This window comes from Pinus tabuliformis, chromosome 9, assembly GCF_031772625.1.
Source record: "Pinus tabuliformis cultivar Carrire ecotype Pingquan chromosome 9, CPIR1, whole genome shotgun sequence".
NCBI classification, from domain to species: Eukaryota; Viridiplantae; Streptophyta; class Pinopsida; order Pinales; family Pinaceae; genus Pinus; species Pinus tabuliformis.
The window spans coordinates 38,854,453-38,875,003 of record NC_142307.1 but is presented as its reverse complement, the minus strand read 5'-3'; the positions used below and the strand labels follow the sequence as shown (position 1 = coordinate 38,875,003).

The window sequence follows — 20,551 nt, the reverse complement described above, 5'->3', positions numbered from 1 at the left end:
AGCAAAACAAAATTCTGTTGGAAAGGGAAGAGGAGTGGAGGATTAAAAGTAGGGCAATCTGGCTAAAATCTGGTGATGAAAACACTAGGCTTTTCCATAATTTTGCAAAAGGAAGGAAATCTTCAAATACTATCTGGCACCTTAAAGATGAAGAAGGGAGAGAAGTCAGTTCCTTTCCAGAGCTTTCTGGCGTAGGAAAAAGACATTTTCAAAACATTTTTGCAGATCCGGGGGAGGCCACTATTGCAGAAGTATTCAAAACTGTGCAAAGTTTTCCTAGATTCGTTGAGGAAGATGAAGCAGAAGACCTTACAATTCCGGTTTCTAAGGAGGAGATTGAAATAGCTATGAAGCTTATGGGCAAAGACAAAAGTCCAGGGCCTGATGGCTGGACTATAGAATTGTTTCTCCATTTTTTTGAACAGATTGGAGCAGAGTTAACTGAAGTAGTTGAAGAGTCCAGGCTGAAAGGAGTTGTCTACAGACCCTTTAACTCTACTTTTATTGCCCTTATTCCCAAAAAGGATGAGCCGGACAGTTTTGAAGACTTTAGACCTATCTCTTTATGTAATTGCATTTACAAGATTATTTCAAAGGTTATAGCTCTCAGAATTGCACCAATTCTGTCAAGAAATATATCAATGGAACAATTTGGGTTCCTGGATGGCAGACAGATACATGAAGCCATTGGTGTAGCCCAGGAGGTTATCCACAGTATCAAAATGAAGAAAAAGAAGGGAGCTGTTCTTAAAATCGACCTTTCCAAAGCATATGATAGGATCAGCTGGCTATATCTAAGGATGCTACTAACACATGTGGGCTTCAGCTATCCTTTCGTCAGTTGGATCATGGGGTGCATCACAAATGTTAGCTTTGCTGTTCTGGTCAACGGAGCAGCATCCTCCTTCTTTAACAGCCAGAGGGGCCTCAGACAAGGGTGCCCTTTATCCCCTCTCCTGTTCCTCCTTGTGGCAGAAGGGCTCAGTAGACTGATTCACAAAGCCAGAAGAGAGGAAAAGGTAAAAGGTATCGAGGTAGCAATTAATCTCTACATCACTCACCTTCTTTTCGTTGATGATATCTTGATCTTCACCAATGGTACTGGTAGTGAATTAAAGGAATTAAAATGTATCTTTGATCTATTTCTAAAAGCAACTGGAATGCAGATTAATTTTGGGAAATCCCAAGCTTGTATGGCAGATTTTGAAAGAAGGGGAAGGAATCAAATGGCTGAACTATTTCCTTTCCCTAGTCAACCCCTGGAAGTCCCCTTCAAATATCTGGGCTTTTGGTTAAAGCCAGCTGCCTACAAAAATGATGATTGGAACTGGCTCATAGCAAAGATAGAATCCAGAATATCTCACTGGAGCTTTAGATGGCTGTCCAGAGCAGGTAGATTGACCCTTCTTAAATCAGTCCTATTAGCTATCCTAGTGTATTGGGCAGCCCTAACTTGGATTCCCAAAGGAGTAATGGAGAAAATTAGAAGAATCTGTTGCAGATTCCTATGGGCAGGAACAAAGGATTCCTCGGGTTTACCATGGGTAGCTTGGGACAAAGTAGCCAGACCTAAAGAATGGGGAGGATGGGGGATAAAACGACTCCCTGAGTTTAGCATCTCACTAGCAGCAAAATCAGGATGGAGACTAATAACCATGGAAAACCTGTGGACAAGGGTGGTGAAAAGGAAGTACATAGATCCAATGCCTTTGGAAGAGTGGATCCGGAGTCAAAATAAGAAGGTAAAAAATTCTTCAGCAGTCTGGAAGGCCACGGTGGAAGCCTTTTCAGTGATTGAGCAAGGATTAGCTTGGAAGGTGGGAGATGGGAGACAGATCAGGATTGGCAGAGACCCTTGGATAGGATGCAATGAAGCTTTTGCTTTATCCCCAGGGCTTCTTCGACACCTTGATTCTAAAGGTATTTCATCACTAAATCAGGTGGAAAGAGTGGGCCAGTCCACCATCTGGGGACAGGCTTGGAAGGATGATGAAGAATTAGGGTTAAACATTAGATGGAAGAATGAATGGCCGGATTTCATTAAAGAATTGCAAAGATCCAATGTCAGGATTAAGGAGGAACCTGATTGCTTGTTATGGGCACAAAGCAATTCTGGGGAGTATTCCCCAAAAGATGGTTATTCTTTTCTAATGGGAAAGAAAGGCTGGGGAGTTCCGGATTGGTGGGCCACAGATATATGGAAATTAAAATGCCCTGCCAAGTCAAGGCTCTTTCTCTAGTGCATCTTAAAAAGAAAGGTTCCAACATGGGAAACATTACAGACAAGGTATTTAGTTGGGCCAGGGCGATGCCCCTTATGTAAATCTGATGAGGAAACAACCAGCCATCTCTTCACCACCTGTGTTTTCTCAAGGAAGATCTGGGAGGAGGTCACTGCTCTTCTTAAGGTAAAAGCTCAGTGGGGGCATGATCCTTTGGATGTGGCTTGGAGGAAATGGTGGAAATCCTATCCTGAAGGGAATATGAGGAACCTGCCCCTTATTTTCTGTTGGGGAGTATGGCTTGCCAGAAACAAGAGCCTGTTTCAAGATAAGGATACACTTTCTTCTGTTATAGCCACTAATATCTCAGCCATTTATTCTGCCTTGCCTCCACCCGAGGACAAAAAACCCAAATCAAAACAAACACATATCAATATTCAGGAGGGCATACCGTGTGGATACTTTGATGGGGCTTCCCAAAATAATAGAGCTGGTGCAGGACTGTGCATACACATCAATTCGGAACATTCTTTAAAAGCTTCTGTTGGGTTGGGTACAGGCACAAACAACTTTGCTGAACTTTCGGCCTTACGATACCTTTTATGCTGGCTTCATCACAGAAACATCAACACCATTCAGATTTTTGGAGATTCACTAAATGTCATTAACTGGGTCAATGGAACTGCAACATGTCAAAACCAGATTTTGAAAACAATTGTTGAAGAAATTTCTTATCTGAAGACTTATTTTAACAGGTTTACAATTTGCCATATATACAGGGACAGGAACGAAGAGGCGGATCAGCTTTCTAAAGCTGGTCTACAACAGGTTCCGGGCAGCTGGGCAATAGAAGAGACCAGACAGGGGCAGTCATTCAGAACAGATCAGCCTCCATATGCACAGCCTCTTTGATCTCAGTTTATAACTACATTTTTGACAGATTTTCTCTCAGATATTGTTATCTGATTTTTGTTTCTGTATATATTTCACTGTACAGTTTTCTTTTTTCCGGTTTATAGCATACAGATAACAGACTCTTTTTATTCCTTTTTGCTATATTATCACTGGATAACAGACTTTTACATTCTTTTTGTTGTAGTATGGGGCTGTTTATCCTTCGTAGAAGGTGACCCCGGGTTTCTTTATGTCATGTTTGTATACAGACTTTGCGTCCTCCCGGGAGGAAGACTACTACAGATTTTTATAACAGCAGAATAGCTCCCTATGGGTTGAGCAGATTGGGACCTTTATGAGTCATTGCATGGCTCAGGAACAATATGTACAAAAACTTTTTATAGTCATTAATAAAAAGTTTTGCTTTTTTCCTCGGGAAAACAAAAAAAGTTAAGACAGTTGACTCAAATATTGTCTTAAAACCCCCTAACAGTTGAAAAGCATATTAATTTATAAATGTGAACACTTTCACTTTACCTTGAGCCTGACAAGTAGATTAAATATTATAAATTTCCCTTTAAATTTAAGCACGCAAGGAATTTTCCACTTTACATGGGGAATGACCAGTCGAATTGATGGGGGCCCAGCCCACGTGGTCCCACACTAGCCCAATCCTATGTGGACCTGCACTGATATTTTGATTTTGGATATGGTGTGATTGCAATTTATTTGGTAGGTGATTATTAATCAACCCACGGTACTGACTTGGTCTCTTCCCGCGACACCTGTTCTTCTCGAGATTATCAAACCCTAATTTCACTTTTCCCTTTTCACTGCCGGTTCGCGCCTATTCGGTCATTTTCACTCCGTCACTTTGCTCTCTGTGTTTTGCTCAGGTATTCGGCTCCGCCTCTGGTTCTTGTCTGACGTTCGGCACTGTGTCTTCAGGTAAGAGATTGTTCCTTGCTATATTTCATTCTCCTCTGCTCGAGCTAGTGCTGACTCTCGCAGCCCCTCTGTGGTCAGGGTTTCACTTCGTTTCTGCGGCTTATGGGTTCGGTTCACTTCAGGTATGGCTATGCTCCTCAGCCATACAAGGGTTTCGCTCTCTGTCAACTCCTTTACAGCTTCACGATGTTGTTTCTGTTGCGAGGGTTTTGATTTGGTTATGAACCCTAACGTTGCTCTTCTGTGGTGGTTGCAGGTGACCGGTCCCGTGGCTTTGCAGGGACTTCGACTGCTTGTCTTCCGGGTAGCTCTGTTCTTACCTTAGTTTCTTCCGTGGTTCTTCGTCTTTGCTGTATTTACTTGCATCTGTGGTCTGTATGCGAGATAGTGGTAGAGTCTGGTCTTTATGTTATTCCAACCCGTAGCCGTAGCTTGGAGGGTTTCTGTGAATTCTTTTGTTTAATGGCTTGCTCCAACGAATCCTTGTTGCACAATCGACCCGTAACTGTAGCTAGGAGGGTTTCTGTAAGTTCTTTTATTTGGTGGCCGGGACCAACGAATCCTCGTTGCTCAGTCCTTTCATGTTATGGGAGTTTTATAAACCTGCAATGTAATTACACAGTGGTATGTAATATATATTTAAGTTCGGTGCTGTTGCTTACCAGTTTCGACTGTGGACTGTATCTTGCGTTATTGTTTGTCTCTCCTCGCTTTATGCTCGCTCTCGGTCTCGGCTGGTCATGAGACTTTTGGAGTCGTGATACTCCGTTACTGTGTCTACCTGCAATGAGTTGAATGTACAGCAAATAGATATGTGTGTTCCTTTTGGGGTCGTGAAACTCGATTACTGTATTTGCCTGCAATGAGTTGAATGTACAGAAAATATATATATATGTGTATTCTTTTGAGGTCGTGAAACTCTGTTACTGTATTTGTCTGCAATGAATGGAATGAACAGAACTATATATGCATGCGTATTCTATCTTAGAGGACATAAATCTTGCAATCTTGAATTTAATTGTGCACTTGAACAATTTATGAAGGAAATAAAATGTATTTTGCTTATTCTCTTTTCAATGCTTCGCTCCGGAACCCGTCTGGGTTATTTCATCTGTCTTTTTATACAATAGTCCAGCAGTTAGATAACTGCTTGGTAGTTACTACATTACAGTTGCTTGGCAGTTACTATCAGTTTATGCGACTTGACTATTTGTTTGTTTATCTGTTTCCCCTGTTCCATAAGGGTTTACGGCTTACATTGATTATTGTCATTTATCTAATTCTTAACAACTCTAGTTTAAGACCTGTTACTACAGTCCCCTAACAACTCTAATTAAGACCTGTTACTACAATTAAAACAGAACAGATTAAATAGAAATTTAAGCTAATAGAATCAAATGCTGTAGTTGACCTTGGAAGAACAAAATAAAAAATAAGAACTCTGACAGTCTTGCTGTCCATTTGTCGAAATATTCATCTTTCCCAATCTTCTTCAGAAACTTTGTCTGCCCCTTCTCGGTCTTCGCCCTGTCGACCAGATGCTCCTGCATCACGAATAACATCCTTTGTCTACAGAAACTTCATCTTTGTCACTTTAGGTGTATTCAGGTATGGAATTTTTCACTTTATATTGAACATCACGAAACATATATTTTCCAATTAAGTTTCTGCAACCATACATTTTTTATTTCACCTTGCACGTCACCAACAGAAATGTTTTTCACTGTACCACGTATGGAATTTCCCACTTTGTCTTAACCTTGCCGCACTCACAGCAGAATAAATAGTATGGCTTTTGCTTTACGATTATGGAATTTGTGAGCACTTTAAATGGAATCAATGAGTTTGTAACATATAAATTTTCTGTATATCAGTTTTAGTATTGGTTGTGATCAGTTCGAGCAAATTCAGTGGAAATTCTTTGAAATCCATTGTTCCTACATTTCAAATTTCCTTCCTACTTTCAATTGGGAAGTTACAGTAGAGCGTTGTTACCCAAGCTTTCCAGCAACTAAATGCTGCAGCTGCTCCCGATTCTTTTCCTGCCTGCGCCGCAGCTGCTCCCGATTCTTCTCCTGCCTGCGCCGCAGCTGCTCCCGATTCTTCTTCTGCCCGTGCCGCCGCTTTTTAAGAGGAAACGACCCCGCAGTAATGGAGGTTCTAAACGACCCTGATGTTCCTGCAGTACCGGAGGCTCCATCAGTTGACAATTCCTCATCTGCAATTGAGGAAAGAAATGTGGATGTGGATCTCGACGCTCTTATGGAGCACATATCTAATCTGTTAGAACAGATGGAGGTAACATGGATAGCTATGTTACACAAAATATTAGATGAAATCTAGCTAACAGCATGATTTTCATTTCTTTCTTTTTTCTTTCAGGAGGGGACTAAGTCGTCACAGACAAAGACAGCTCAACAATATCTTCCCACCACTTCAGAAAGCTTCAATAAATTAAAGGAATTCCTGTCTGAGGCAGCAAATTTCGTTGTGCGAATTAAAACTTTTCCATAATTTCACATTCAATAATTTTATTTAAATTCATGCTTGTATCATGTTAATCTAAATTCTTCTTTACTTTTGTTTTATGGGATTCAGAAAGCCATTGTTCCTGGGGACGCGATCAAGACAGTTGCTAGCGGTATCCTCCAGGGGATGGGAATGGCACACTTGGCTACTGCAGGTCTTGTTGTGGTGGCATCTATCTTGGAAAGATTCGATGAGGTTAGCGCCAACAAAACTGAGTGCCTGCGTCTTCTCCAAGAAATGGTATTTTTGGCTAAAGTTGTAAAGCAGTTTAAAGAACGCTCTCAGTTGAAGGAAGCAATGCACGATGTAATCAAAAAAGCAAGTGAATTGATCGTGGAAAGCTCCATCAAGTGTCTTTCGCAGATGAAATCTTCCAAATTTTCCAAGTGAGTACTCAAAACTGTAATCTTCTTGGTTTAACGGGGTAATTGCTGATCTTAGATGTAAATAGGAGAGCCCTCTTTGTTGGAAACAGGGGCTGAAACGATTGAACACATCCCTATTTATCCACGCAACAAACTGAAACAGCAACACAAAAAACTGAGTAATCACAACAACGGAAAACAGAGTAATATGAAGCTCTGTATTGGAAACCATCGAAAAAACAAAAATACAACGACATGGAAACTAAAAATGAGCTTCATCTGAAAGTCTCGGGAGTAGGTTCATTCATTGTCTGCATTGGCTCCTCTAACTACCAAACGAGAAATGACAAAGAAATATGACAGTTACATTGAATTCATTTAGTGTCGGTACAAATCGTGGGTGGTACAAATTACACCTGGCTTCAACACTCCCCCACATGTTTTAGGATTTACAATTCTTAAATTTTGTCTTTCAAATTCAAAACTATTTTTAGCTTAATGGTTTTATGAAAATTATGTCAATTGGTTTTTGGACTCATAAAATTTCAAACAACTTTGTTTTACCATTGCTTACTAGTTCTCTGATAAAATGATACATGTGTTAACACGCTTACTCTTGCCATGGAATACATGATTCTTTACCAAAAAAAAAATTGTTGAATTGTTATCACAATATATAACAGTTGCCTCTCTCTGTTCATTCTAAAGATCAGCTAATATACTTTTTAATCAAACAACATGACATGTTGTTGAAGTGGCTGCCACGTACTTTGCTTCTGTTAAAGATACAGTAACAATAGTTTGTTTCTTGGGTGCCCATGATATCAGACCTGAGCCACAATGGAATGCATAAGTAAATGTATTATTTCTTTCATCAGCTTTGCATGCAAAATCACTATCAATATCAATATAACTGACTAAAAACCCTTTGTAGTGCATGAATACATAATCCTACACTATGTTGTTCCTACAAAATGGTGTAGAATTCTTTTAGCACTTGCCAATGTGAGCCTTTGGGAGACTCCATGAATTTTGAAATTAGACTAACTGCAAACATAATATTTAGCCTTATTGCTATGAGATATATGAGGCTTCCAACAAGCTTCTTAAACATGGTAGGATCAACTCTTGATCCTTCTACTTGCTTTATTATTATTATTATTATTGTAACTTGCAATTCGTCATTTAAGACCTTAGTAATACATCTCTTGCATACTTTCCTTAACAAATATCAGATTGCTTAACTTCTATCACAAGAAAATACTTAACTTCTATTGCTTAAATTTTTGTAATCATTCATTTCAAATTCAACCTTCATTGTAGATTTAAGATTATCAAGTAAAAGGTTAGCTATATAGATCGTGTTATCCACATAGACAAACTATTAATTTTTTTTTTTTTTTTTTTTTTTTTATTATATATACTTTGTATATAAAGTGGGCTCACCCTTGCTTTTGCTAAACTGATTAGCAACCAAATAAGAATCTATTCTCTTGTATCAAGGTCCGTGAGTTTGCTTCAACCCATGTAATGCCTTCTTCAACCCATAGACTTTATTTTCTTGTCCTTTAATTCAATAACTAGGTGGTTGTTCAATATAAACCTCTTCTACAAGAATTTCATTTAGAAAGGTTGATTTAACATCCATTTGATAGACTTGCCACCTATTTTGAGGTGTTAATGCCAAAACAATACTTACAGTGTCCAATCTAGCTACATGTGCAAAAGTTTCTCCATAATCTATACCTGATTGTAGAGCAAAGCTTTTGCCAACCAACCTTGCTTTGTACTTCTCAATCTCACTTTTTTCATTATATGTTGTATTGTACACCCATTTGACAAATTCCCTGCTGGTAACTCAACTAGATACCTTGTGTTATTCTTTTCTATGGGATCTAGCTCTTCATTTGTGGCTTGGATTCAATTTTCTTTTTTGACTACTTATTCAAAACACATTGGTCAACATGTAATTAATGCAAATTTGGACTATAGATCTAAATCATCATATTGATAATAAATGTCTTTTAAACTTTTTGTCTTCCTAAATCTCAATAATGCAATTGTTGGATTTGATTCCCTATTGTCACGAGAACTAGGAGTGTTGTCCTCCTTGTCTTGGTGACTCTCCTTGAACTTTAATTCTTGGTGTCCTTGCTGGAGAACCTTTGACAGGTGATTGAGCTTATGCATCTTGCTACCTTGCTTGCTCATTTTTCTCTTCTACATCAACTTGTCCAAAAGGAAATGTTGCTCCAAATGTCATAGTTTTGTCTACACTTCCATCTCAAGCTTCAACTTCTTTGAAATCTACATCATTTCTAATTATAAATTCTTTGTGATTGGATTTTACAATTTATATGCCTTGGATTGTTCACTATAACCTGTAAAAATACACTTCTCACTTCGATTATCTAGCTTCCTTCTTACTTGTTCATGTATGTGATTATATTTTGCACATCCAAACAACTTGAAATGTAATACATTTGCACTTTATAACGCATTATACCTCCTGTGGCATCTTATTTTTGACACTCTTTGTGGGAGACCTGTTCAAAATGTATACTAAAAAAGCAACTGCCTCACTCCAAAACTTATTGGATAAGTCTTTTATTTTCAGAAAACTTGTAGCCATGTTCATGATTGTTCTATTTTTCATTTCTGCTACACCATTCTACTTTGGTGTGTAAGTTGGTTGTGAATTGTCTCTTGAATCCAAAGTGTTCACAGTATGCTATAAACTCTTTGGAGTCATATTCTCCTCTTCTATCATATCTCAAGATTTTAATATATTGACCCCATTGTTTTTCAACCACGGCCTTAAACTCCTCATAAATGTCATAATTTTCAGATTTATATTTCAAGAAGTATATCCAAGTCTTATGACTGAAATCATCAATGTATGTCAAGTAATAAAAGTTCCCTCAAAGAGATTGTGTTGTCATAGGGTCATGCAAATTAGTATGCGCCAAATCCAATGGTGTACTTTCCTTGTGAGATGCATTGGTTGGAAATTTGTCCTTGTGTTGTTTTGCCAATGTACAACTCTCATAAGAGTTGGCTAATTCATGTATAATTGGTACGTCTTTAACTAATTGGTTTTGCTGCAACAAATTAAATCCTCCAAAATGCAAGTGACCAAATCTCAAATGCCAAAGCCAAGAATCATCTAGATTGTTTACTCTATGGGGAAATGAGTTTGACCCATTGACACTTTTCATAGTCAAAGTATACATCCTATTCCTGGTCACTTCAATATTAACAATTAGACCCTTGCTAGGAAATTTATCCAAGATTGTAAAAGTAACCAATTTGAATAATTTGATCAATACTCATAAGGTTATGTTTTTATCCTTGGACTAGATAGACATTTGAAATATTTTTCTTTGCATCTTCTTTAGTGATGACTCTAATTGTCCCCTTACCAACAATGTTCACAACATTGTCATCTCCCAATTTAACTGCAGTCCTAGCAGAGTTATCTAGGCTTGTGAACATGTTCCTATTTCCAATCATATGGTTATTGCAACCACTATCTAACAGGTAAAGGTCTTTGTTACTCTTTTGGGCAATATCACTAGTAATAAATACAGACCTGGAAGTACTTTGAGAAGTAGTTGTAAAATTGGCATTGTTTTCATTTAGGTCTTCCTTCCTTTTCCTACATTCATTAGCATAATGCCCATATGTTTTACAGTGATAGCATTGAGTTTTAGATTTGTCATATTCTTTTATTTGTTGATGGTCTCTGATACTCTGCCTTAAGTTTCGAGGGTTTTGTTGAAGCATATATCCTTGATTTAAACTTGAAATGCTATATTTTCATGAGTTGGTTTTGGTATATTTTCCCATGCCTCTATTGTTCTTTCCTCTATCTTTGTTGATAGATTCTTGTGATATCAAGACATTCTCCATAGATTCGTCATCCCTGCATATATTTGTTTCATTAGTTCCACGATGGAAAATTGTGCCAAATTCTTTGATTATTCAATGACAACAATTACAAAATCAAATTTGATTAGGAGAATTCTCAAAACCTTCTCGATAACGTTTTGGTCAATTATGTCATAACCATGTATTATCCATTGGTTTACCATATTCATTACTTGAGTCATAAACTAGTAAATAGACTTAGAATCCTTCATTTTCATGTTCTCAAAGCTCCTTCTAAGTTTCTACAGCTTTGCTATTTTTACTTTATTTGTGCCTTGATAGATAATCTCTAAAATATCCCATGCTTGGTTGGCATAATTTGTTGCTATAACATTTGGAAAAAATGTTTCTTCTAATCCTAACCGAATAAATCATAGTGCTTTTGAATCCTTCTTTATATTTTCAATTAATATAGCTATTTGAACATTTGACATAGCCTATATGGTAGCTTGATGTGGTTATATGAACCATTTACAACTACATCCCAACAATCCCGAGAATAGACAAAAGTTTTCATCTTGATTGACTAAATTTCATAGTTTTTACCAAGTCAAAATTGGTCATTGAGATTGTCCCAAATTTCTACTAGAAGCCATCAATCTACACATTCTAAGCTAAGAACTCAAAATCTGAAGTTTACTCCAAAAATAACAAAATGTATTGAAAAAGACCAACCAAACTGTTGTCAAAACCAACTTCCTTGTTATCCCTCAATGCTTTAAAAAAACTTTGGGTTCCACTCTAATCTATAGTTTCCAAGAAAACCACAAGTTCATTCTAATCTAAAACCTTCATTTCCAAACTACTTCCGACTCGAACCCCACACACACACAACACATCTACCAAACCACTTGCAACAACCGCATTCCTGTCACTATGCCCTCGATGAAACTTGATCATTGCATATCACCATGCCTTATATACAAATCATATTGTTGGGTGTAATATAGGGCATATTAATGGACCAACATTTATTTGTCAATCCGGGAGTTCGTAAACTTGGAGGTGCAGCACTAGAAATGCCAGAGAAGGACTTCAACAACCTACAAACCCTACTTCTATCTTTCTTAATTACGCTTGCAAAATCAAAAGAATGGAAAGCAACTAACACCAAAAGAATTTTGGTGCCGAAATCAAAAGGAAAATACTTTGCAAAGACTCAATGAATGGAATTTCAAATCAGCATAAACAATCATGATCACTAAGAGAAGAAAAGCAAATATCTGAGACTAAACGTCAGTGTAGTCATAAGACAGAGAAATAATTAGGTTGTGAAGTGCATTTGTCTCTGTTATAGGTTTTCCTTCCTAGTCTCAACCATCATTCCTGCACCACAACAACGTTCCTGTATTAGAATAGAGTTTCTGCACTAGAACGATATTCCTGTACTAAAACGATGTTCCTGCACCGGAAGTATGTTTTGTTCCCGCACTGAGTATTTTGGCTTTCATACAAGAATTTTGAGTTCTTGTACTAGAGTACTCTGTTTCTCTACCAGGGTATCAATTCCTGTACCAAAATAGAGATTCCTGTACTAAGAAGTTTGTATTCCTATACTGAGCTTCCAAACCATTTGCATGAAATGTAAAGTGTGCTTAACTAGAAATGAACTTGCAAAGCAAACTAGAGCAGATAAATAAATGCATGTAATCGAAATATTCCCTATTTAATCATTCATTCAAAGAGTGAAAAATACTTTGAAAGCCAAAGGAAATCGTTATTGCAACAAAAACTTCTTCATGGGAAAGTGATCATTTACTCTAAAAACAAAGCATCCCTTCTTTCTTAGATGACTGTCATGAAATTAACTAGATTTGCACTTTTATCAAATAGAGGTTTCACCCCAAAGGTACCTTCACCAAATTCCAGTCTTTGAACTAAACTATTCCCACAAGAGATTAAGCATAAGCACGGATCCTCATTATATAGACAACATTTCATTAACGCTTAGAAATATGCAAGTAAATCAACCCTAGTTTAAAGGAAACACACTTGCGTGAAACACATTTGTAACTAGGGAAATGAAACACATTTGCAGAAGGAAAAATAAATCCACTTGCAGAAATAAAGCACACTGGTGCAAGCAAACTGAAACACATTTTTTGCATAAATGGAACCACTCATCAAAGGAAAGAAATGTTATTCAATCTTCGGTAAATGACACACCCACACCTTCACACCTCGGATCCGAGTCACACAACTTATGAAGAAAGCGAAAATCTGTTAGTTACAAAAAAGAAATGAAATATTTCTTGCTCAAACCTTGCATATGAAAATATGTCTAGCACACATATGAAAGAGGGAGAACGATCTGGGCTCATTGGGCCCTAGCCAACCAGCTCGTTTCCTTGTTACGAGATCTGGAAAATCAACTGCTCAAATAACGCATCACATAAAATATTGGAACAGAGAATGAATAACTGGCATAGCTCCTTATATTAAACTCGGTATTTGCAAATGTACATCGTGGATTACTACATCTAGCCCAAAATTATGGCGACACAAAAATTATAGTATGAGCCAAAATTTCACCAGAGTATCGCCCCTAAGTCTACCCTAGAATCCCTATTTTATACATAAAGCTCCGCTCTCGGCTGTAATAAAAATTAACAGAAACATACACTTGAACAACAACTGACCTCCATCTTTAGTTCATTCATAACACTCCAAGCCTAATGCATAGAATGGAACAAACCCTCGACAAGAGATGTGTATCAATTTTTAACAGATATGATATTTTTGGAGTCAATATGAAATGAATCGGCGTTTTCCACTGGTATAGGAACATCGGATGGGACAAGAATGACGATCGGTACAGGAACGACGGTCGGTACAAGAATGACAGACGATACAGGAACGACAGACAATACAAGAACATCAGATCCTGCATCTTTAGAACATCCATAACACTCCAATCCTAATGCAAAAAATGGAACAAACTCTCAGCGACAGGTGTGCACCATTCCTTAACAAATATGATGTATTTGGAGTTAATTCGGAATGAATCGTCTAACTTTCCACCTAGTACAGGAATAGCGGGTGGTACAGGAACTGCGAATCCTGCACCAACCGAATTTCACTTTAGATTAATGACATTTACTCACCATGCCTTAAGGAAATATGAAAAGGTAAGTTACAAAGGAATTTAAATCTATTTAACCTTTTTAATAATGAATAAGCCCCTATGATCCATATTCAATAAAATCACAGAAAGAGACCAAAAATCATGTGTAAAGGTTTAATTTTAATTGTAAAACAAAGGCTTAGGTAGTGTAGTTAGGACAAAGATAGGGTTAAAAGAAGGAAAATTGTGGCGACCAACATCCCGCCAACCAAATCTTGTTGTGTTTCCTCACACAACTACTGACCTCTGCAAAAAAACAAAATTATGAGCCTTCCTTTACTTCTAGATCTGAATATTGATTCTCGACCCTCATCATGACTTTGATTGGAGTATGGTAGTGCTTTATTAAAATGAGTTTATCTAGACTTATAATATCCCTACACTTAAAACATTTATTCCCATTGGGCAATGATAAATAATGTTAGTTAAATAAAAGAATTCTATGACAAGGAACCTGCACTCGAACCCAACTTCATGTACTGAAACATATTTTCTTGCACTAGAACGTTGTGGTTCCTGTACTGCATAAAGGATTCTTACAAATTAAATTTTTCTTTGTTATACATAGGCTGAATTCACCAATAAATTGCAGAATGTAAAGGAGTTTCTTCTATCGCCAGTTTCTAGGTGTCGTTATGCTTTCTTGATCTGATCAAGTAAGGCATTCAAAAATTCATCAGATCCTACAAAAATATTTATTACGACTGATCCAAATAAATTATGAAGCCAGGGATACCATAGGAATGTTAATAATGCCCTTACTACAAGAATAGTTTTATCATGAAAGAGCCAACAATCAAAATTTCCTCAAAGCATCTCAAGAGTTGTCCAAATTAGCAAGTATTCACTTTCAATAGCCTCATTACTATAAATAGAAGTGACATCATTTGGAAACCAAGGCATTAAAAAGGATGGAAAATAGGGAAAAAGAAATATGACAAAACAATACCTTCTTAGAATGTCCATCTTACCATTACCCAAGTGTATAGTTGAAACTCCTCTTGCTCAAGCAAAGTGAATCACCTACACTAAGGGTCCCACATCCATAAAAACCAAATTATTTATGAAAGATAAAACTCCAAAGCACATTACTGAAAGGATCTTAAAGCCACCCTCGGAGAGATATGATAATAAGTTCAGGGAAAGACATAAACAACCAAGTAAATAATAGTGTAAAATTAACTTTAATACCACAGGCATGACCCTACTGCCAACAGGCGTCTCGACAGCAATGCCTTTTAACCCCAATAAATGCATGTGTCCCATCTAATAGATATAAATTCAGAGTCAATTGAAAGCATTTACATTTGTTTAGAAGTTAGTTGAAGGCCATTGTTCTGGCTTGGTAACCAACTAACGACAATGTCATTCACAAGAACTAACATGAATGAACAAATTGGCTTGTGATGAGACCTCTTGTCTTCCAACTTTTCCACTGAAAGCCATTACCCTGGCTTGGTGACTAGTAGCAATAATTTCATTTTCGTTAGGACCTATAATCATGGTAGGTCGGCTCGTAATGAGACCTCCCATCCTTCAATTAATTATTTAAAAATAAACTCTCATTATAATTAACCTTGAATAAGTTATTTAATAGGTGGGGAGGCAAATATGTTCCTTAAGAGCAAGGGATGATGTGAAAAGTGTTCAATTACTAATCTTTACTGGTTGGTCATTCTATCTTAAAGACTCATTTTAAAGAAAGCATCTCAGATAATGACTGAAAGATTCCTCGAGTTGATCGTGCTAGGGTTCTCATGAGAGCTCATGAGGGTTTTATAAGAGTGGTCCACCATAGGAGGCTTTTCATCAATACCTTCAAAGAGAATCTTGAAATGGTTTCTTGGATGATAGTATGTTAAATAATCTTGGCCAATAATCAAATTCACTTTATAGCATATGAGGCATTAAGCGTAAATTTATTCTCAAGGCTCGTCACAAGAGTGCATAATAATGGAAATTTCAATAGTTGTGCCTTAGGGAATTGCAATTTTAAGAGTGCTGCTATAGAGATTTATTTTAGATGATATTTTTATTTATTGTTTCTATAATACCCTACCCTGATTTAAAGAGAGGAATATTAGTTAAGGAAAACAACAGAGTAAATTAGGTTCAACTATAGTTACCAAGTTCGAGTTAAAATTCAAATTTGGAATGAATTCTATATTGAAAAAATTAGACTCTAAAATTCAATACGGAAAATTTTGAGGAATACACGCCATATAAATATTGAAATATGTTATTTTGAGTCAAAATATTAGAAAATTTTGATTCGTTTTAATCCTGGGAATAGAATGCTTTTTTCCCCTTATCGTGCAACTTGAAACATTTGCTAGAGTTAATTGGATAGAATTGTTGTTCATTTGTTAACGGGATAGAACCGTACTTGTTTTTAATAGGTATAAATTTGTTTAAAGTTATATCTTTTCAGGTAAATACGCAGCCTCAGCATCACTCAAACCTACTTATTATTTCTAACCATACCACTGATTTTAATTAATTAATAATTAACAAATAAAAAAGTTTTTTAAAAATAAAATATCAAATATTTTGATTTTTTTACAAATAAATAATAAATTATATATATCTATATATATATATATAATAACATTAATTTAATTCAATTCAATATATATATATATATATATATATATATATAAACAATACATTTGATGTCTATGAAAACTCAATAAAATAAAATTAAAAAGTTCAAAAATTAAAAGCCCAGTAATATTGCAGAAAAGTACGTTGTCAAATATATATTGAACTTGTTTGTTTTGTGAAGCACACGATGGACAATTACGATGTCTGGTGTTGGGGATTGCGTGCAAACAATTTTCGCTCCACTAATATTAGTTAAATTATCCTCACTTTTTCCTATAATTAGATCAATTCTATTGTTATTTGAAATTTTGTTCCCATTTCAAATCATCAACCGATTTTAGTATATTTAGATCTACCTATCGGTAATGGATGGACCGCTAACATTTCGGGAAAATGGATTGTGACCTCTTAATATATTTAAATCTATCTATCGGTAATGGATGGACCGCTAACATTTTGGGAAAATGGAATGCGACCTCTTAATATATTTAGATTTATCTATCGGTAATGGATGGACCGCTAATATTTCGGGAAAATGGAATGCGACCTCTTAATATATTTTAACCGTAAGAATCGAATTTTACGTATTATTGACTAAATAGGCAATTTTTCAAATTCGTTAGCACAACTTGGTCCAATTTGGTAACTATGGGTTCAACTAGTAGTAAACACCTTCAACTTTTTTCAATGCTCCACCTCAATCTCGAACTAGCCATATGAACTTAGGATTGGTTGGAAAGGAAAAAGAACAAAACATAAAATTCGCACACAAAAAAAGTGAACGGCTACTTAATTACTCTATTAACTAAAAACTTGATTCAATTACAATGGAACCCAATGTGATGTATTTATTCTATCTAACTAGCGACTTAATTGAATCTCACTTGGACTATCTACATCATGCAAACTCACACTTACTTGACTTCTCTAAATCTAAACTGAACCAAAACTAACTCATACTCTTTCTCTAGATTAATCTGTATGCGGGAGTAATTCCCTATTTTTAAAACTCCTCCTTGATTATGACAGCGAAACTAAGACATAACTCATCTTAACTTACACATACATGTTGTTCTAAGTCTCAACTAGGTTTACAACACCTAAGTTTCCTCTATTAAACTCAATACATCTTTTGCTAATGGCTTAGTAAATATATCAACCAACAGATCGCTTAATTTACAAAGTTCTAAATAAACTTCTCAATTGGTGACAAGTTCTCTTATAAAATGGTATCTTGTATCTATATGTTTTATCTTTTGATCAAAGACATTATGCTTTGAGAGTGCAATGTTTGAGGTGTTGTCACAATAGATTGTTGTTGATCCTTCATATTTATGCTAAATTCCATCCAAAACTCTTTGTAACCATACTGCTTGAAAGGTAATTGTTGTCGTTGGTACATATTCTGCTTTTGTTGATGAAAATGTCACAATAGGTTGCCTCTTAGATTCCCATGAGATGACTCCTGAACCAAAGATGAAACACATAACCGAAAGTGCTTTTCCTACATCCAAACTTCTTGCAAAATCATTGTCAGTACATCCAACCAAACTTTTATTTTTTGTGCTTGCACACATTATGCCACAATTTGTAGTTCCTTCTATGTATCTCAAAATCATTTTGCCGACATTCCAATGTGAGTCTTTTGGTGACTTATAAATCTAGAAATCAAACTAACTCCATGCATAATATTTGGTCTTGTAGCTATGTGATATATCAGACCGCCAACCGATTTTTTGAATAGAGTTGGATTTACATATGGTCACTCATCATCCTTAACTTTGTATGCAGCTTTACAACTTTCCATTCTAAATCTTTTCAACAATTCTTTTGCTTATTTATCTTGAAAAATAAAAATCCCTTTCTCTGATTTCTCAACTTCTATGACAAGAAAATACTGCATAAGACTAAGATGTGTCATTTCAAAATATCTCTTCATTTCTACTTTAAATTACTCTAGCTCAAGATTGCTTGTATAAATCATATCATCTCCATACAAACAGACAATCAAAAATTTCCCATGTTGGTTTACCTTTGTGTATAAGGTTGGTTCACTGCTACTTCTACCAAATCCATTCTTGTTCATATAATTGTTAATCCTGCTATACCAGGCTCTTGGAGCTTGTTTGAGTCCATAAAGCGTTTTTTTAATCTATAAACTTTGTATTCATGACCTTCAACTTCATAACCTGGGCGTTGCTACACATAGATTTCCTCTTTTTGGAATTCCATTTAATAAGGTTGATTTTGACATCCATCTAATACACTTTCCACTTATTCTGAGTTGTTATTGCCAAGACTGCTCTGATCATATCCAAGTTGGGTTACAGGAGCAAAAGTTTCTATTCTTAGTTGTTGCGAGAACCCTTTTGCTACAAGCCTTGCTTTAAATCTGTAATCCCTCCTTTTTCATTCAACTTCGTCTTGTAGACCCATTTCACACCAATGGGATTTTTATCTTTACGTAACTTAACCAAATCCCAAGTATCATTTTTCTCTATAGAATCTATTTCTTCATCCATATCTTTCACCCAATTCTTGTCTTTGATAGCTTCTTCAAATGATGAGGGTTGAAATGACAGTAATGTGAAATTCGAATTGATATATAAATCATCATAAAGATCCTACAAACTTCTCATTTTTCTCTTATCATTACTTGATTCATTACTTGATTGATAGCTGTGAGTATTTTGATCTAATGACGTGCTCGATGGTCCAGAATATCATGGAGCCCTTGTTGGCATGTCTCTGATTGGTGTCATTTATTTTCATCCTTGCTACTCATTTTCGCTACATCTTCTTTGAGTGGTACTGTTGCATCAATAGTTCTGTCTACACTCCCATTCCATGACTCTTGTTCTTTGAAAACCACATATTTGTTGATTATAGTCTTTTTGGTGACATGGTTATATAATTTATATGCTTTTGAATGCTCACTATACCTAGTAAATATACACTTTTCACTTTTGTCATCTACCTTACCTCTTAGATCTTTAGGTACATGTGCATATGATATGCATCCAAACATTTTAAAATAATATACACTACAAGGCATAGCTGACCATACTTCTTACAGAACTTTATTCATCACACTTTTTGTAGGAGATATATTTATCACATAAACAACGCATGTAACTACTTCTTCCGAGTACTCATTTGACAAATTTATTCATTTTAGCATGCTCCTTTCCATGTCCATAATCATTTTATTCTTTCTCTCCACCACGATCTGATCTTAATACTTTGATCTAATGATCACTTTGATTCTCTACTAGGGATTTGAATTCTTGGAACTTTTCAAATGTCTCAGAATTCTACTTCAAATAATAAATCCACATATTTCTGCCAAAATCATCAACAAATGTGATGAAGTAGTAACTTCCACCAATCGACTATGTCTGCATGGGTCCACACAAGTCTATATGAACCAACTCTAGTAGCTTCTTTGCTTTGCATACCGTTGAATTTCCATGACCTTGGGTCTAGGTTAGAGTCTTAAAATCACTGACACTACCAAACAAATAATCTCAACCATAAAACTACTTCGCACAGCGAAAATATAAAGCAATAAATCACATATGCACAATTACACAGTTTTAAACAAAATTGTACAATATGTACAATCCCAATATTCGTTATATTAAACCAAATTTTGAATAATACAACAGTCTATGGTATACAAGATATAATGACAAACTTCATTGCGCAACTTCTATGTCGTATGTTGTCCCGTCGGTCCTTTGCTCCCGTACTGCTCACTAGTAGTGCCTTAGTCCATCAAGGCATATACACATCGAGACTCCAAGAGGGCTGCCTCCTATTATAGCTACAAGTCACATCTGCTACAATGAACACAAGCTCATCAACTCATCTTTGGGTAGGCCTAATTCCCGAGCTCGAATCTGCCACGCTAGAAACAACTTTAGTCCATCAAA

General features: G+C 36.2%; 1 protein-coding gene across 1 annotated transcript in view; it reads left to right on the top strand.

Annotated features, from left to right (window-relative positions):
• Positions 1-20,551, top strand: part of LOC149147033 (uncharacterized) — a 133,618-nt gene that overhangs the window by 65,426 nt on the left and 47,641 nt on the right. Inside the window, 3 exon segments of the mRNA XM_089440347.1 lie at positions 5,939-6,362; positions 6,447-6,554; positions 6,663-6,979. Of these exon segments, the coding sequence (XP_089296473.1) occupies positions 5,939-6,362; positions 6,447-6,554; positions 6,663-6,979 (849 nt within the window).